The 19,382-nt window shown below is 45.5% G+C and overlaps 1 protein-coding gene across 2 annotated transcripts in view; it reads left to right on the top strand.

The window, feature by feature from the left end:
* The window catches only part of LOC124038288 (regulator of G-protein signaling 7-like), a 128,682-nt gene that overhangs the window by 68,903 nt on the left and 40,397 nt on the right, over nt 1–19,382 (top strand). The window contains exons 3-4 of one of the 2 annotated variants that reach the window (XM_046353956.1): nt 9,948–10,044; nt 10,751–10,822. In XM_046353956.1, the coding sequence (XP_046209912.1) occupies nt 9,948–10,044; nt 10,751–10,822 (169 nt within the window). The remainder of the gene's footprint in view (nt 1–9,947; nt 10,045–10,750; nt 10,823–19,382) is intronic. The other variant, XM_046353957.1, reaches the window with a different exon arrangement.

Below are 19,382 nucleotides of genomic sequence, written 5' to 3'. Positions count from 1 at the left end.
TTTTGTTTACGTCCCCTTGAGGTATTTCGGGGTGTTGCATGCTATCAGATAATAGCTTCTCATGCTTTCGCCGAAAAGCATTTAAAAAATCTGACTCAGTGGCTAGATTCACAACGAGTGTAGCTTTAATTGAGTACCTTGCATGTGTGTTTTAATGAAAGTTTGAGTTTTAACGAGTGCTATTAGCATTTGGCGTGGCGCATTTGCATTTTCTGTTGGCTAGGTGGGACGCCAGCGTGTCGGGTGACACCAAGAGGTTTTAAATCCCAAATATTCAGGCTGATGGTATTTTACACTGAGTGGGAGGGAGAGACAGTGTGTAGTCTCGATTATCACTCTGTTATCCTGCTGGTTAGCTCAGTGAATTACGTAACTAAGTTCTAAAAAGTGTCAGCCAATGTGATGTCAATCTGCCAGCTGTCATTTAGCTATGGCTGACCTATTGGCAATGTGAATACTGGAAGTGGCTGTCTTTGACCTAAGGATATCGGTTTGTCATAGTGACAGTGCTTTGTTAAACTCCTCAAAATGATCTGATGAGAGCTGTCCAGCACGGCTCTCAATCCTCTGTCTGGCACCAATTTCACCTGTTAAGTGGGGAGGACATACATATTTATAAATCTGATCTCACGTTAGATAGGCATCTCTGTAACCCCATATACTACCTACAGCTCTTTATGTTCTATGTCTGTGTTCTATCAGTCCATTACAAACCAATTTCTCTGTAGGTTTTGGCTTCAGTGTACTTGAAATAGGGCAAACTATTTTTGTAAGATGCTGGTCCCATTTTCAAAAAATATTTAATTGATTCAATTTTTTAGAATTGTTTACTTATCAATAGTTGATTATTATTGATTACAGTGGAGTCTGCTCTCCACTGTTCCATATTCAATATATTTCAGTTGATACATTGGTACATCCTAAATTGCTATGGTACTGTATCTAGCATTTACAATTACGTGTTCTCGTCAACAAATTCTTAGGACATCAAAATAGTCCATTAGAACTCAAAAATAAAATCATGACCTTCACTTAAGATCTTAAATGAAATACAACAGATCTGATGATTGAACAACATTTTGCAGTAAGTATGTACCTCTATTTTAGACTCTATTGTACAAAGATCCAGTGCTTAGGTAACGGTAACTGAGACTTACATGGCAACTTCAGGTACTCAGGCTAAGAGTACAGCCACAGCATTTTTGCAAATTACCATAGAAAACAGTTTTATGGTTATGTTGCCTACACAATCCCTTCCAGAGCACAGCTGCCAGAAGAAAATGTAGTTATCAAGATATTAGTGTAGTTGTCAAGATATTGCACAGACTTAGGGTGAAAGTTGATGAGGCATAGGGAAGCCAGTCTGATTAGCATAATGCATTCTACGAGGATAGAAAATGAGCTTTTGTAACCAACACTAACCAATAACCCTTAATGGTTCCCAATTACTATCCAATATGATACAGTATAAGGGCAGTGCATTGTAGTCTATGTAGCAGAAATAGAGCAGCAGGCCTTGCATTGTGTGTGTGTCACATTGTTAGCATGTATTTATTCATGCCACAGGGCTGGTTTGAGATATCTCTTGGCATCCATCCGTGAAGGCTGACAAATATGGGCCACACTCTGCTCCATTCCGTCCTGTCTGTTCCTGGAAATAGGGCCATCTGCCAGGGCAGCTGAGCCATGGTGCAGAGCAGTGCTCCTGTCCTGGAGAGTTGTAATGCAGATCTGTCTTTCTGTGGCATGTCTGTTTTGAGCCAGGTTGTCATGTCCAAACACACCAAGACAGTCGTGAAGAGGGCACGACAAAGCATTTACATTACATTTACATTTAAGTCATTTAGCAGACGCTCTTATCCAGAGCGACTTACAAATTGGTGCATTCACCTTATGACATCCAGTGGAACAGTCACTTTACAATAGTTCATCTAAATCTTAAAGGGGGGGGGGGGGGGGGGTGAGAGGGATTACTTATCCTATCCTAGGTATTTCTTAAAGAGGTGGGGTTTCAAGTGTCTCCGGAAGGTGGTGATTGACTCCGCTGTCCTGGCGTCATGAGGGGGTTTGTTCCACCATTGGGGGGGCCAGAGCAGCGAACAGTTTTGACTGGGCTGAGCGGGAGCTGTACTTCCTCAGTGGTAGGGAGGCGAGCAGGCCAGAGGTGGATGAACGCAGTGCCCTTGTTTGGGTGTAGGGCCTGATCAGAGCCTGGAGGTACTGAGGTGCCGTTCCCCTCACAGCTCTGTAGGCAAGCACCATGGTCTTGTAGCGGAAGCGAGCTTCAACTGGAAGCCAGTGGAGAGAACGGAGGAGCGGGGTGACGTGAGAGAACTTGGGAAGGTTGAACACCAGACGGGCTGCGGCGTTCTGGATGAGTTGAAGGGGTTTAATGGCACAGGCAGGGAGCCCAGCCAACAGCGAGTTGCAGTAATCCAGACGGGAGATGACAAGTGCCTGGATTAGGACCTGCGCCGCTTCCTGTGTGAGGCAGGGTCGTACTCTGCGGATGTTGTAGAGCATGAACCTACAGGAACGGGCCACCGCCTTGATGTTGTTTGAGAACGACAGGGTGTTGTCCAGGATCACGTCAAGGTTCTTAGCACTCTGGGAGGAGGACACAATGGAGTTGTCAACCGTGATGGCGAGATCATGGAACGGGCAGTCCTTCCCCGGGAGGAAGAGCAGCTCCGTCTTGCCGAGGTTCAGCTTGAGGTGGTGATCCGTCATCCACACTGATATGTCTGCCAGACATGCAGAGATGCGATTCGCCACCTGGTCATCAGAAGGGGGAAAGGAGAAGATTAATTGTGTGTCGTCTGCATAGCAATGATAGGAGAGACCATGTGAGGTTATGACAGAGCCAAGTGACTTGGTGTATAGCGAGAATAGAGAGGGCCTAGAACAGAGCCCTGGGGGACACCAGTGGTGAGAGCGCGTGGTGAGGAGACAGATTCTCGCCACGCCACCTGGTAGGAGCGACCTGTCAGGTAGGACGCAATCCAAGCGTGGGCCGCGCCGGAGATGCCCAACTCGGAGAGGGTGGAGAGGAGGATCTGATGGTTCACAGTATCGAAGGCAGCCGATAGATCTAGAAGGATGAGAACAGAGGAGAGAGAGTTAGCTTTAGCAGTGCGGAGCGCCTCCGTGATACAGAGGAGAGCAGTCTCAGTTGAATGACTAGTCTTGAAACCTGACTGATTTGGATCAAGAAGGTCATTCAGAGAGAGATAACGGGAGAGCTGGCCAAGGACGGCACGTTCAAGAGTTTTGGAGAGAAAAGAAAGAAGGGATACTGGTCTGTAATTGTTGACATCGGAGGGATCAAGTGTAGGTTTTTTCAGAAGGGGTGCAACTTTCGCTCTCTTGAAGACGGAAGAGACGTAGCCAGCGGTCAGGGATGAGTTGATGAGCGAGGTGAGGTAAGGGAGAAGGTCTCCGGAAATGGTCTGGAGAAGAGAGGAGGGGATAGGGTCAAGCGGGCAGGTTGTTGGGCGGCCGGCCGTCACAAGACGTGAGATTTCATCTGAAGAGAGAGGGGAGAAAGAGGTCAGAGCCAGGGTAGGGCAGTGTTAGCAGAACCAGCGGTGTCGTTTGACTTAGCAAACGAGGATCGGATGTCGTCGACCTTCTTTTCAAAATGGTTGACGAAGTCATCTGCAGAGAGGGAGGAGGGGGGAGGGGGAGGAGGATTCAGGAGGGAGGAGAAGGTGGCAAAGAGCTTCCTAGGGTTAGAGGCAGATGCTTGGAATTTAGAGTGGTAGAAAGTGGCTTTAGCAGCAGAGACAGAGGAGGAAAATGTAGAGAGGAGGGAGTGAAAGGATGCCAGGTCCGCAGGGAGGCGAGTTTTCCTCCATTTCCGCTCGGCTGCCCGGAGCCCTGTTCTGTGAGCTCGCAATGAGTCATCGAGCCACGGAGCGGGAGGGGAGGACCGAGCCGGCCTGGAGGATAGGGGACATAGAGAGTCAAAGGATGCAGAGAGGGAGGAAAGGAGGGTTGAGGAGGCAGAATCAGGAGATAGGTTGGAGAAGGTTTGAGCAGAGGGAAGAGATGATAGGATGGAAGAGGAGAGAGTAGCGGGGGAGAGAGAGCGAAGGTTGGGACGGCGCGATACCATCCGAGTAGGGGCAGTGTGGGAGGTGTTGGATGAGAGCGAGAGGGAAAAGGATACAAGGTAGTGGTCGGAGACTTGGTGGGGAGTTGCAATGAGGTTAGTGGAAGAACAGCATCTAGTAAAGATGAGGTCGAGCGTATTGCCTGCCTTGTGAGTAGGGGGGGAAGGTGAGAGGGTGAGGTCAAAAGAGGAGAGGAGTGGAAAGAAGGAGGCAGAGAGGAATGAGTCAAAGGTAGATGTGGGGAGGTTAAAGTCGCCCAGAACTGTGAGAGGTGAGCCGTCCTCAGGAAAGGAGCTTATCAAGGCATCAAGCTCATTGATGAACTCTCCGAGGGAACCTGGAGGGCGATAAATGATAAGGATGTTAAGCTTGAAAGGGCTGGTAACTGTGACAGCATGGAATTCAAAGGAGGCGATAGACAGATGGGTAAGGGGAGAAAGAGAGAATGACCACTTGGGAGAGATGAGGATCCCGGTGCCACCACCCCGCTGACCAGAAGCTCTCGGGTGTGCGAGAACACGTGGGCGGACGAAGAGAGAGCAGTAGGAGTAGCAGTGTTGTCTGTGGTGATCCATGTTTCCGTCAGTGCCAAGAAGTCGAGGGACTGGAGGGAGGCATAGGCTGAGATGAACTCTGCCTTGTTGGCCCCAGATCGGCAGTTCCAGAGGCTACCGGAGACCTGGAACTCCACGTGGGTCGTGCGCGCTGGGACCACCAGATTAGGGTGGCCACGGCCACGCGGTGTGGAGCGTTTGTATGGTCTGTGCAGAGAGGAGAGAACAGGGATAGACAGACACATAGTTGACAGGCAACAGAAGAGGCTACGCTAATGCAAAGGAGATTGGAATGACAAGTGGACTACACGTCTCGAATGTTCAGAAAGTTAAGCTTACGTAGCAAGAATCTTATTGACTAAAATGATTAAAATGATACAGTACTGCTGAAGTAGGCTAGCTGGGAGTGGGTGCGTTGTTGACACTACACTAATCAAGTCGTTCCGTTGAGTGTAATAGTTTCGACAGTGCTGCTATTCGGGGGCTAGCTGGCTAGCTAGCAGTGTTGTTTACGTTACGTTGCTGTTATGCTGGTGAATGAGGACCCAAAAGCGACTTAACGGAAACAGAGTATTTATTCCAGTTTTAAACAAAAGCGATAATCCTGGATATTATCTAGGTAAAAGCAAAACAGGAAAACTGAAATCCACTCGTCAGTAGAGAGGAATGACTGGAGACGCGACCACAGACTGCAGGTCGCTTCGGGAAGGCACCGGCCGTAGCTGACATTGACACCTGCTCACACGCAGCATCTGAAGAAGGTAAAACACGACAGGGCGGAACAAGGACACAGAACAGCGAACATCAAGCAAGGATCCGACAAGGACAGAAGCGGAAAACAGAGGGAGAAATAGGGACTCTAATCAGAGGGAAAAATAGGGGACAGGTGTGAAAAGAGTAAATGAGGTAGTTAGGAGAATGAGGAACAGCTGGGAGCAGGAATGGAACGATAGAGAGAGAGAGCGAGAGAGGGAGGGGGAGAGAGAGGGATAGAAAGAGGGAAAGAACCTAATAAGACCAGCAGAGGGAAACGAATAGAAGGGAAGCACAGAGACAAGACATGATAATCAATGACAAAACATGACAGTACCCCCCCCCACTCACCGAGCGCCTCCTGGCGCACTCGAGGAGGAACCCTGGCGGCAACGGAGGAAATCATCAATCAACGAACGGTCCAGCACGTCCCGAGATGGAACCCAACTCCTCTCCTCAGGACCGTAACCCTCCCAATCCACTAAGTACTGGTGACCACGTCCCCGAGAACGCATGTCCATGATCTTCCGTACCTTGTAAATAGGTGCGCCCTCGACAAGGACAGGGGGAGGGGGGGGGGGGGGAAGACGAACGGGGGCGCGAAGAAAAGGTTTGACACAGGAGACATGGAAGACAGGGTGGACGCGCCGAAGATGTCGCGGAAGAAGCAGTCGCACAGCGACAGGATTGACGACCTGAGAGACACGGAACGGACCAATGAACCGCGGAGTCAACTTGCGAGAAGCTGTCGTAAGGGGAAGGTTACGAGTGGAAAGCCACACTCTCTGACCGCGACAATACCTAGGACTCTTAATCCTACGTTTATTGGCGGCTCTCACAGTCTGCGCCCTGTAACGGCAAAGTGCAGACCTGACCCTCCTCCAGGTGCGCTCACAACGTTGGACAAAAGCCTGAGAGGAGGGAACGCTGGACTCGGCGAGCTGGGACGAGAACAGAGGAGGCTGGTACCCAAGACTACTCTGAAACGGAGATAGCCCGGTAGCAGACGAAGGAAGCGAGTTGTGAGCGTATTCTGCCCAGGGGAGCTGTTCCGCCCAAGACGCAGGGTTTCGAAAAGAAAGGCTGCGTAATATGCGACCAATCGTCTGATTGGCCCTTTCTGCTTGACCGTTAGACTGGGGATGAAAACCGGAAGAGAGACTGACGGAAGCACCAATCAAACGACAGAACTCCCTCCAAAACTGTGACGTGAACTGCGGGCCTCTGTCTGAAACGGTGTCTAACGGGAGGCCATGAATTCTGAACACATTCTCAATGATGATTTGTGCCGTCTCCTTAGCGGAAGGAAGCTTAGCGAGGGGAATGAAATGTGCCGCCTTAGAGAACCTATCGACAACTGTAAGAATCACAGTCTTCCCCGCAGACAAAGGCAGACCGGTAATAAAGTCTAAGGCGATGTGAGACCATGGTCGAGAAGGAATGGGAAGCGGTCTGAGATGACCGGCAGGAGGAGAGTTACCTGACTTAGTCTGCGCGCAGTCCGAACAAGCAGCCACGAAACGGCGCGTGTCACGCTCCTGAGTAGGCCACCAAAACCGCTGGCGAATAGAAGCAAGCGTACCCCGAACGCCGGGGTGGCCAGCTAACTTGGCAGAGTGAGCCCACTGAAGAACAGCCAGACGAGTAGAGACAGGAACGAAAAGAAGGTTACTAGGACAAGCGCGCGGCGACGCAGTGTGAGTGAGTGCCTGCTTTACCTGTCTCTCAATTCCCCAGACAGTCAACCCGACAACACGCCCTTCAGGGAGAATCCCCTCGGGGTCGGTAGAAGCCACAGAAGAACTAAAGAGACGGGATAAGGCATCAGGCTTGGTGTTCTTATTACCCGGGCGATAACAAATCACGAACTCGAAACGAGCGAAAAACAACGCCCAACGAGCTTGACGTGCATTAAGTCGTTTGGCAGAACGGATGTACTCAAGGTTCTTTTGGTCAGTCCAAACGACAAAAGGAACGGTCGCCATTCGCCTAGGGCTAAGCGGATGGCGAGCAGTTCGCGGTTACCCACATCATAGTTGCGTTCCGATGGCGGCGACAGGCGATGAGAAAAATAAGCGCAAGGATGGACCTTATCGTCAGAATGGAAGCGCTGGGATAGAATGGCTCCCACGCCCACCTCTGAAGCATCAACCTCGACAATGAATTGTTTAGTGACGTCAGGAGTAACAAGGATAGGAGCGGATGTAAAACGCTTCTTGAGGAGATCAAAAGCTCCCTGGGCGGAACCAGACCACTTAAAGCACGTCTTGACAGAAGTAAGAGCTGTGAGAGGGGCAGCAACTTGACCGAAATTACGAATTAAACGCCGATAGAAATTAGCGAAACCTAGAAAGCGCTGCAACTCGACACGTGACTTAGGAACGGGCCAATCACTGACAGCCTGGACCTTAGCGGGATCCATCTGAATGCCTTCAGCGGAAAAAAACAGAACCGAGAAATGACAAAATGTCCAGCAGAACCGCAATAGAGGCAAAGGCGGTTGGTGATCCTCCGTTCCCTCTCCTTAGTCGAGATGCGAATACCTCCCAGCTGCATGGGCTCAGTCTCTGAGCCGGAGGGAGGAGATGGTTGAGATGCGGAGAGGGGGAACACCGTTAACGCGAGCTCTCTTCCACGAGAAGCGTTAAAAGAACGACAATAGCTGGCTAGCTAACCTAGAAAATCGCTCTAGACTACACAATTATCTTTGATACAAAGACGGCTATGTAGCTAGCTACGATCAAACAAATCAAACCGTTGTACTGTAATGAAATGAAATTAAAATGTGATACTACCTGTGAATGCGACCGGGTTGTTGAGTCTATTCGGTAGATGTTGGCTAGCTGTTGGCTAGCTGTCGGCTAGCTGTTGGCTAGCTGTTGGCTAGCTAGCAGAGTCTCCTACGTTAAGGACGACAAATAGCTGGCTAGCTAACCTCGGTAAATTAAGATAATCACTCTAAGACTACACACTCTAAACTACACAATTATCTTGGATACGAAGACAGCAAAGACAGCTATGTAGCTAGCTAACACTACACTAATCAAGTCGTTCAGTTGAGTGTAATAGTTTCTCCAGTGCAGCTAATCAGTGGACGTTAGCTAGCTGGCTAGTGAAGACTACGTTAGGACGGCGAAATACGATAATTACGCAATTATCTTTGATACAAAGACGGCTATGTAGCTAGCTAAGAGGAAATTGCTAAGATTAGACAAATCAAACCGTTGTGCTATAATGAAATGTAATGAAATGTAATGAAAAAGTTATACTACCTGCGGAGCGAAGTGCCGATGCGACCGCTCGCTCCAACCCGGAAGTAGACGCCTATTCTCCCCCAGGAAACTAAAAAGATTTGGCATGGGTCCTCAGATCCTCAAAAGGTTCTACAGATGCATCATCGAGAGCATCCTGACTGGTTGCATCACTGCCTGGTACGGCAATTGCTCGGCCTCCGACCGCAAGGCACTACAGAGGGGATGGGTGCGTATGGGCCAGTATATCACTGGGGCTAAGCTGCCTGCCATCCAGGACCTCTACAACCAGGCGGTGTCAGAGGAAGGCCATACAAATTGTCAAAGACCCCAGCCACCCCCAGTCATAGACTGTTCTCTCTTTTACCGCATGGCAAGTGGTACCGGAGTGCCATAAGACTCCTGAACAGGTAATCAAATGGCTACCCGGACTATTTGCATTGTGTGTCTCCCCCCCAACCCCTCTTTTACTCTGCTGCTACTCTCTGTTCATCATATATGTGTAGTCACTTTAACTATATATTCATGTACATACTACCTCAATTAGCCCGACCAACCGGTGCCCCTGCACACTGGCTACCCGGACTATCTGCATTGTGTCCCACCACCCACCACCCGCCAACCCCTCTTTTACGCTACTGCTACTCTCTGTTTATCACATATGCATAGTCACATTAACCATATCTACATGTACATACTACCTCAATCAGCTCAACTAACCGGTGCTGTATATAGCCTCGCTACTGTTATTTTCACTGTCTTTTTTAACTGTTTTTATTTATTTACTTATCTAATACCTTTTTTTTACATACAAATTGCACTGATGATTAGAGCCTGTAAGTAAGCATTTCATTGTAAGGTCTTCACCTGCTGTATTTGGCGCACATGACAAATAAACTTTGATTTGATGTCACATTTCTTTTAGGTTTTAGCTCAAAGGTGTGATTTTATTCATCACAGTGCCCTTTTAAATGTACCTGAGATGTATTTTTTGTGACATTTAGTTCTGTCCTGTTTGTTTTAAGACACGCGGGATGGGGAAACATTAGGCTGAAACTTTGCTGTAAGATTAGCACTAATCCAATAACATAGACTGACATTGATTAGAGAAGTGTCTCTGCTGCAAATATCCAACCCAGATCTGTGTCACAGAGCCCATTCAGAACTCAGTAAGACACCACCACTCCCTCACTTCAGCCTCTTTCCTCAGTCTCTCCTCCAGTCAATAATAATCCTATGTTATCTTAAATAATGTCTTCTCTCATTTCTTCCAGATGGAGGACGTAATAGCACGCATGCAGGATGAGAAGAATGGAATTCCTATCCGCACTGTGAAAAGTTTTTTGTCCAAGATTCCAAGTGTTTTTTCAGGTAAAAGTCTTGTTATAACTAAAGCTTTTGTGCTAATACATAGAGTATACCAAACATTAGGAACACCTTGAGTTGCATGGTGAACCATTCTTGATACACAAGGGAAGCTGTTGAGATTGAAAAATCCAGCAGCGCTGCAGTTCTTGACACAAACCGGTGCACATGGCACCTACTACCATACCCTGTTCAAGGGCACTTCGATTGTCTTATCCCATTCACCCTCTGAATGGCACACATACACATCCATGTCTCACTTGTCTCAAGGCTTAAAAGTCCTTTAACCTGTCTACTCCCCCGTCATCTACTCTGATTGAAGTGGCTTTAACAAGTGACATCAATAAGGGATCATAGCTTTCACCTGGACTCACCTAGTCAGTCAATGTCATAGAAAGAGCAGGAGTTCTTAATGTTTTGTATACTCAGTGTATATTAAAATGGTAATGCCAGGTAATAAGGACTTTTGGATTCTGACTGACTTCGAGAGCCGTCGGTGGTTCTGAAAACTAATTTACGTAAACCAGAGAGTAGACAGAATAATGTTGCAGGGAACTGTCCAGAGTTCTGAAAAGAGAACCTAAGGCTGAGTAACAAAAACTCACAGCTAAAAACAATGCATATGGAAATTGGAAAGGCTAGATAGCCTTATAAATGTGGCTTGTTCTCTATAACACCTTGTAAAAAAGTGGTATGCTTATTCCCTTTGCAGGACTGCAAACAACAGATATGATCTGGAATCGGCCAGGGTGTCTCTTAGTTGATATTATTCATTATACAACAGGTGGGTCTAATCCTGAATGCTGATTGGTTGAAAGCGCATTGCAGCAGGTGTCTATTTCACAAGTTACCACCTGCTAAATCTATGACATTAAAATGCCTATGTACTTTGTTCCATCTGACAGCCCAATCCACTGTTTCACCAGCCTAGGCAGGCTGAGATAAAACGATCCACTTGATCTCCACTATAAAAAGCATCGAGACATTATCTCACATTTCTTTCAGAAAACATTTAGTTTTCAGCAGCGGAGATTTGTATAAACTTTGTTGTCTGGCTCTCTGACATTTGTAACATTGTTTCAATATTCAAATTCAATCTCCAAGTGTCCCATAGTAATGCACGTGTAGGGGTCGGGATGAGTCGGGATGAGAGAGAGAAGCAGGCAGTGTTTCTCAGTCAGTCGAAATCATGAATCAGCTGGCATCATTTTTATGGATATATACAAAGAAATGTCAATTGAAAAAATGTCAAACGAAACATGTGCAGCTAGTTTGCAGTCTTTCCAGCTTCAGTTTGAATTCATTGTGTTAGCTGTGTTGTTGGCTAGCTCCTCTGAACAACACTGTCCTAATGAGAGAGCACATTTTCTTTGCCAGGCGAAATCGTGCCTCATTAGCTCATTGTTATGGATGTATCCATATAAATGTCACTAGAAAACAAATGCAGCTACTGTTGCTTTTCTATCTGCACTGTTTGACGTGACTGTAAGTTAGCCATAGTTGGCTAGCAAGGGATAGGAACATTGCCAGCCAGAATGGCAATGGAACATTTTGAATCAACAACTAAGTCGCGTCCATAGGTACAGAACAAAAAGACTGAACGACTGGGTCGTGTCTCTGGCAACCGAACAAATAGAACGAACAACCAGCCGGCTTGGGTAGCAACCCTAGATTTGTTTCGGGACTATATCTTCTGGAAGGATGAAATAGTATGAATTAATTCATCATAATAATGTTTTTAATGGCCATCTGTCAATCATTATTTGAATATGTTGGTAACCCATTGTAACAAAGTGATAATGCCCTCAAAGGCGGTGTTTGGAGGATATATTGGCACGGTTTGGCGGCCCTCGACTTCATCTCAGGCCTAACAACACCCGTGCCAATATATCCTCCAAACACCGGCTTCGCGGGCATTATCACTTAAGTATGTCACTAGTGACTTTCCCCAGAGTATACAAACAGAACAGTTGATGTAATGTGAGTAGGGTTCCTGGAACAGTAAAGCACTCCGGGGCCGAGATGACTAAATGAATAGCACAGCCACAGGATGAATGGATGGGCTGTTCTGTTCATTCTTATTCAGTGTTGCTCAGCATTCGGTTAAAATGAAATGCCCTCTATTTAGTAATAGCTGCAGTTCAATAATGTGTTAATTGAGACACACATAAACTCTCCTCCAGATTTATTTGGACTGTGAAGCTACATATTTTAAACATGGCTCTATACTCCAGCATTTTGGATTTACGTACAGAATGTCACTTTTTTTTGAGGGTTTTGTCATACACATGGGTAACTGCCAAAATAAAGGAAATTCTTGTGTAAATGAGGGATACAAAGTATGTTGAAAGCAGCTGCTTCCACACAGGTGTGGTTCCTGAGTTAATTAAGCAATTAACATCCCATCTTCCTTATTGTATATAAATTCCCAGTTGGCCATTATTTTGGCTACCATGGCCAGAAGAAGAGATATCAGTGACTTTAAAAGGAGCAAATCAAATTAAATGTTATTTGTCACATTCTTTGTAAACTAACACTGAAATACTTACATACAGGTAATTTTCCAACAATACTTACTTACTTACTTTATTGCCCCATGGGGAAGTTTTGTTGCAGTGTCATGTACACGCTTAAAGTGGCGTTTAAATACAAAACAAAATTGATAATATCACTTTCAGAACAGTTACATACCAATAAAACATTATTTTTTTAAAGACTAGCCTGCAGGTCTTACTGAGTTTTTTTATTTCATCTTTATTTAACCAGGTAGGCTAGTTGAGAACAAGTTCTCATTTGCAACTGCGACCTGGCCAAGATAAAGCATAGCAGTGTGAACAGACAACACAGTTACACATGGAGTGTGTAAAAGAGTCTATATACATTGTGTGCAAAAGGCATACGGAGGTAGGCGAATAATTACAATTTTGCAGATTAACACTGGAGTGATAAATGATCAGATGGTCATGTACAGGTAGAGATATTGGTGTGCAAAAGAGCAGAAAAGTAAATAAATAAAAACAGTACTATAGGAACATTAGCCCGAGTTATTTAGGAGGGATTTCACACCTGGCACAAATGATTGTCTAGTTCTGTTTTTCCTGCTGAGGGGTGCCCTATACCTGCGCCCATAGGTGAGTAGTTACAAGTCCGAGTACAGGGGGTGGCTTGGGTCTAATGCAGAGTTCAATATAAAAAACAACAACATTGAAATAGTGACACGAATAAAGAGTAACAATAACGAGTCAAAATAACAAAGCTACAGTATATACAGGGAGTACCAGTACCAAGTCGATGTACAGGGGTATGAGGTACAGTGGGACAAAAAGTATTTAGTCAGCCACCAATTGTGCAAGTTCTCTCACTTAAAAAGATGAGAGAGGCCTGTCATTTTCATCATAGGTACATTTCAATTATGACAGACAAAATGAGAAGATCGGAGATCATCCTTTCACCTACTCTGCATCTCACAAAGACACAGCGGTTACAACCAAAAATCTCAAATTGTAACTCATCAGCCCAAAGGACAGATTTCCACCAGTTTACTGTCCATTGTGTGTGTTTCTTGGCCCAAGAAAGTCTCTTCTTCATATTATTGGTGTCCTTTAGTAGTGGTAAATCTTCATAAAGGCCTAATTAATAATTCACGCAATCTCCTCTGAACAGGTGATTTTCAGAACTTATCCTCTGCAGCAGAGGTAACTCTGGGTCTATCTTTCCTGTGGCGGTGGTCATGCGAGCCTGTTTCATCATAACGCTTGATGGTTTTTGCGACTGCACTTGAAGAAACTTTCAAATGACTTGAAATGTCCCAGATTGATTTACCTTCATGTCTTAATGATGGACTGTCATTTCTCTTTGCTTTTTTGAGCTGTTCTTGCCATATATACCACAAACCTTGTCACAACACAACTGATTGGCTCAAATGCATTAAACCTCTTGGGCTAGGGTCCCACCTGGCCAACATCCGGTGAAATTGCAGAGCCTGAAATTCTAAATACAATATTCTTAATATTAAACATTCATGAAAATACAAGTATCTTACATCGTTTAAAAGCTTAACTTCTTGTTAATCCAGCCACGTTGTCAGATTTAAAAAAAAGCTTTACAGCGAAAGCACACCATGCGATTATCTGAGGACAGCGCCCAAGCGTACAAAAGCATTACATACATTTTCCAACCAAGTAGAGCCATCACACAAGTCAGAAATAGCGATAAAATAAATCACTTACCTTTGAAGATCTTCCTCTGTTTGCAATCCAAAGAGTCCCAGCTACATCACAAATGGTCCTTTTGTTCGATAAAGTCCTTTATATCCCCCAAAAAGTCAGTTTAGTTGGCGCGCTTGACTCAGCAATCCACCTGTTTCCCTCATTCAAAATGCATACAAATGAATCTCAAATTTCTAATCAATCCTCAGGTAATACAATTTAAGACAGAGAATAGTATGTTCATTACCGGAGATAAATAACGCTCTCATCCACGCGCACCACAACACTACAGCCAAAATGGGAGCCATTTACAAAAACTACAAATTCTAGCTCATTTTCAAAAAACAAGCCTGAAACTCTTTCTAAAAACTGTTGACATCTAGTGGAAACCCTAGGAACTGCAATCAAGGAGGTATTCCTTTTATATTCCCATAGACAGCCATTATAATCAGTAGTGAGCTCAACAACAAACAAAAACATTCTGGATGGATTCTCCTCATGTTTTTGCCTGACATATCAGTTCTGTTATACTCACAGACATTATTTTAACAGTTTTAGAAACTTGAGTGTTTTCTATCCAATACTACCAATTATATGCATATCCTAGCTTCTGGGCCTGAGTAACAGGCAGATTACTTTGGGTACCTCAGTTATCCAAACTTCTGAATACTGCCTACTACCCCAAAGAGGTTAACCTCTTGAAGCTAGGGGGCGCTATTTTTATGTTTGGAAAAATAACGGTCCCAAAGTAAACAGCCTATTTCTCAGGACCAGATGCTAGAATATGCATATAATTGACAGATTAGGATAGAAAACAGTTTCCAAAACTGTCAAAATATTGTCTGTGAGTATAACAGAACTGATATTGCAGGCAAAATCCTGAGAAAAATCAAACCAGGAAGTGGCTTCTATTTTGAAAAACTCCATGTTCCATAGCTTCCCTTTGCTCCATTTAAAGGGATATCAACTAGATTCCTTTTCCTATCCCTTCCTCAAGGTGTCAACAGTCTTCAGACATAGTTTCAGGCTTTTGTTTTGAAAAATGAGCCAGAAAGATAACATCGCGTCAGGTGGTCACATGAGTTTTGCTCGTGCAACAGAATTTGGACAGCTATTGTTTTCCCCTCTCCTACTGATAAAGACATTTGCGGTTGATATATTATTGATTATATATTTTAAAAACAACCTGAGGATTGATTATAAAAAATGTTTGACATGTTTCTGTGGACATTGCAGATATTATTTGGAATTTTCATCTGCGTTGTCATTTCCGCTCTTTCCTATGGATTTCTGAACATAATGCGCCAAACAAACAGAGGTATTTTGGATATAAAAATCATCTTTATGGAACAAAAGGAACATTTGTTGTGTAACTGGGAGTCTTGTGAGTGAAAACATCTGAAGATCATCAAAGGTAAATGATTAATTTGATTGCTTTTCTGATTTTCATGACCAAGCTACCTGATGCTAAGTGTACTTAATATTTGTCATGCGATCAAAAAACTTACACAAACGCTTGGATTGCTTTCACTTTAACCACTTAGTCCGACCCACACCGCATGCGGTCGCGTAATCATAGCCTCAAGCTCATTACCATAACGCAACGTTAGCGATTTCTAAAAATCGCAAATGAAATGAAATAAATATGCCTGCTCTCAAGCTTATCCTTTTCTTAACAATCCTGTCGTCTCAGATTTTCAAAATATGCTTTAGAACCAGAGAAAATCAATAATTTGTGTAAGAGTGGTGATAGCTAGCTTAGCATTTAGCGTTAGCATTTAGCACGCAACATATTCACAAAAACCAGCAAAGGGATCAAATAAAATAATTTACCTTTGAAGAACTTCAGATGTTTCAATGAGGAGACTCAGTTACATAGCATATGTCCAGTTTTTCCTGAAAGATGCTTGTGTAGGACACAACGTTCTGTTTTGTTACTATGCATTTGGCTACCGAAACTAACCGAAAACTCAGTCACCTACACGTCAAACTTTTTTCCGAATTAACTCCATAATATCGACTGAAACATGGAAAACGTTGTTTGACTCAATCCTCAAGGTGTTTTGTCATATATCTCTTCATTGAAATGCCGTTCCTGGAAGCCTGCATTGTTCTCAGATTCGGATGGAAAAATACTGGTAGGTGACTTTTGCGCACCAATTTCCACACAAACACCGTGCGGGACCCCTGGTAAATGTAGTCTCTTATGGTCAATCTTCCAATGATATGCCTACAAATACGTCACAATGCTGCAGACACCTTGGGGAAACGCTAGAAAGTGTCCGTTCATTCCTGTCGCATTCACAGCCATATAAGGCGATCATGGAAAACGTGCCGTCAGAAATCCTGTTCATTTCCTGGTCGCTCAAACATCTTGGTTTTGCCTGTAGCTTTAGTTCTAAGGCACTCACAGTGAAAATCTCTGCAGTTCTTGAAACGTCAGAGTGTCTTCTTTCCATAACTATCAATTCCAAGCATAGTCGAGCATCTTTTCGTGACAAAATATTGCGCTTAAAACGGGCACGTGTTTTTATCCAAAAATGAAATACTGCCCCTATAGGACTAACAGGTTAAAGCATAGTTCCAAAATCTCGGATGACAGGTGGGTTAACAAAAGGCTAAACTGTGTTTTGCAATATTTTGTGATTTCCTGAATATTAATATTTTAGGTAATATTTGACTGTGGCGCTATGCGATTCAACGGTTTCTGATGACAATTATCCCGCATAAGGGATGGGTAGCGTCAAGAAGTTGCCTCTCAGTGCAAGAGGCATCACTACAGTCCCTGGTTCGAATCCAGGCGTATCACATCGCGCCGTGATTGGGTCCCATACGGCGGCACACAATCGGCCCAGAGTCATCCGGGTTTGGCTGTGGTAGGTCATCATTGTAAATACGAATTTGTTCTTAACTGACTTGCCTAGTTAAATAAAGGTTACACACACACACCACACTGACCAAAAAGTTATTTTTTGGCATTTACGTAAGTCCCCATTACCAGTAAAACATAATAAAAACCTATTTATTTCACTTACTTGCTGTGCTGTTTCATTGTTCATTTGTTCAGTCGTTTCATTGTCAACCAAGATTTCCTTCCTTAACTTCTTGACGCTACCCATCCCTTAAGCAGGATAATTGTCATCAGAAACCGCAAACAGAAAGGAGGTATTTGGACATAAATGATGGACTTTATCGAACAAAACAAACATTTATTGTGGAACTGGGATTCCTGGGAATGCATTCCGATGACGATCATCAAAGGTAAGTGAATATTTATAATGCTCTTTCTGAGTTTTGTGACACTTCTGATTGGTTGAAAAATGGCTAGGTTTTTCTGTAGCTAGGCGCTGACCTAACATTACATTTACATTTACATTTAAGTCATTTAGCAGACGCTCTTATCCAGAGCGACTTACAAATTGGTGCATTCACCTTATGACATCCAGTGGGACAGTCACTTAACAATAGTGCATCTAAAACTTAGGGGGGGTGGGGTGAGAGGGATTACTTAACCTATCCTAGGTATTCCTTAAAGAGGTGGGGTTTCAGGTGTCTCCGGAAGGTGGTGATTGACTCCGCTGTCCTGGCGTCGTGAGGGAGTTTGTTCCACCATTGGGGGGGCCAGGGCAGCGAACAGTTTTGACTGGGCTGAGCGGGAGCTGTACTTCCTCAGTGGTAGGGAGGCGAGCAGGCCAGAGGTGGATGAACGCAGTGCCCTTGTTTGGGTGTAGGGCCTGATCAGAGCCTGGAGGTACTGAGGTGCCGTTCCCCTCACAGCTCCGTAGGCAAGCACCATGGTCTTGTAGCGGATGCGAGCTTCAACTGGAAGCCAGTGGAGAGAACGGAGGAGCGGGGTGACGTGAGAGAACTTGGGAAGGTTGAACACCAGACGGGCTGCGGCGTTCTGGATGAGTTGAAGGGGTTTAATGGCACAGGCAGGAGCCCAGCCAACAGCGAGTTGCAGTAATCCAGACGGGAGATGACAAGTGCCTGGATTAGGACCTGCGCCGCTTCCTGTGTGAGGCAGGGTCGTACTCTGCGGATGTTGTAGAGCATGAACCTACAGGAACGGGCCACCGCCTTGATGTTAGTTGAGAACGACAGGGTGTTGTCCAGGATCACGCCAAGGTTCTTGGCGCTCTGGGAGGAGGACACAATGGAGTTGTCAACCGTGATGGCGAGATCATGGAACGGGCAGTCCTTCCCCGGGAGGAAGAGCAGCTCCGTCTTGCCGAGGTTCAGCTTGAGGTGGTGATCCGTCATCCACACTGATATGTCTGCCAGACATGCAGAGATGCGGTTCGCCACCTGGTCATCAGAAGGGGAAAGGAGAAGATTAATTGTGTGTCGTCTGCATAGCAATGATAAGAGAGACCATGTGAGGTTATGACAGAGCCAAGTGACTTGGTGTATAGCGAGAATAGGAGAGGGCCAAGAACAGAGCCCTGGGGGACACCAGTGGTGAGAGCGCGTGGTGAGGAGACAGATTCTCGCCACGCCACCTGGTAGGAGCGACCTGTCAGGTAGGACGCAATCCAGCGTGGGCCGCGCCGGAGATGCCCAACTCGGAGAGGGTGGAGAGGAGGATCTGATGGTTCACAGTATCGAAGGCAGCCGATAGATCTAGAAGGATGAGAGCAGAGGAGAGAGAGTTAGCTTTAGCAGTGCGGAGCGCCTCCGTGATACAGAGGAGAGCAGTCTCAGTTGAATGACTAGTCTTGAAACCTGACTGATTTGGATCAAGAAGGTCATTCAGAGAGAGATAGCGGGAGAGCTGGCCAAGGACGGCACGTTCAAGAGTTTTGGAGAGAAAAGAAAGAAGGGATACTGGTCTGTAATTGTTGACATCGGAGGGATCGAGTGTAGGTTTTTTCAGAAGGGGTGCAACTCTCGCTCTCTTGAAGACGGAAGGGACGTAGCCAACGGTCAGGGATGAGTTGATGAGCGAGGTGAGGTAAGGGAGAAGGTCTCCGGAAATGGTCTGGAGAAGAGAGGAGGGGATAGGGTCAAGCGGGCAGGTTGTTGGGCGGCCGGCCGTCACAAGACGCGAGATTTCATCTGGAGAGAGAGGGGAGAAAGAGGTCAGAGCACAGGGTAGGGCAGTGTGAGCAGAACCAGCGGTGTCGTTTGACTTAG

This window comes from Oncorhynchus gorbuscha, linkage group LG06, assembly GCF_021184085.1.
Source record: "Oncorhynchus gorbuscha isolate QuinsamMale2020 ecotype Even-year linkage group LG06, OgorEven_v1.0, whole genome shotgun sequence".
Lineage (NCBI taxonomy): Eukaryota > Metazoa > Chordata > Actinopteri > Salmoniformes > Salmonidae > Oncorhynchus > Oncorhynchus gorbuscha.
The sequence above is the reverse complement of the archived record's forward strand: the minus strand, read 5'-3'. Positions and strand labels throughout refer to the sequence as shown.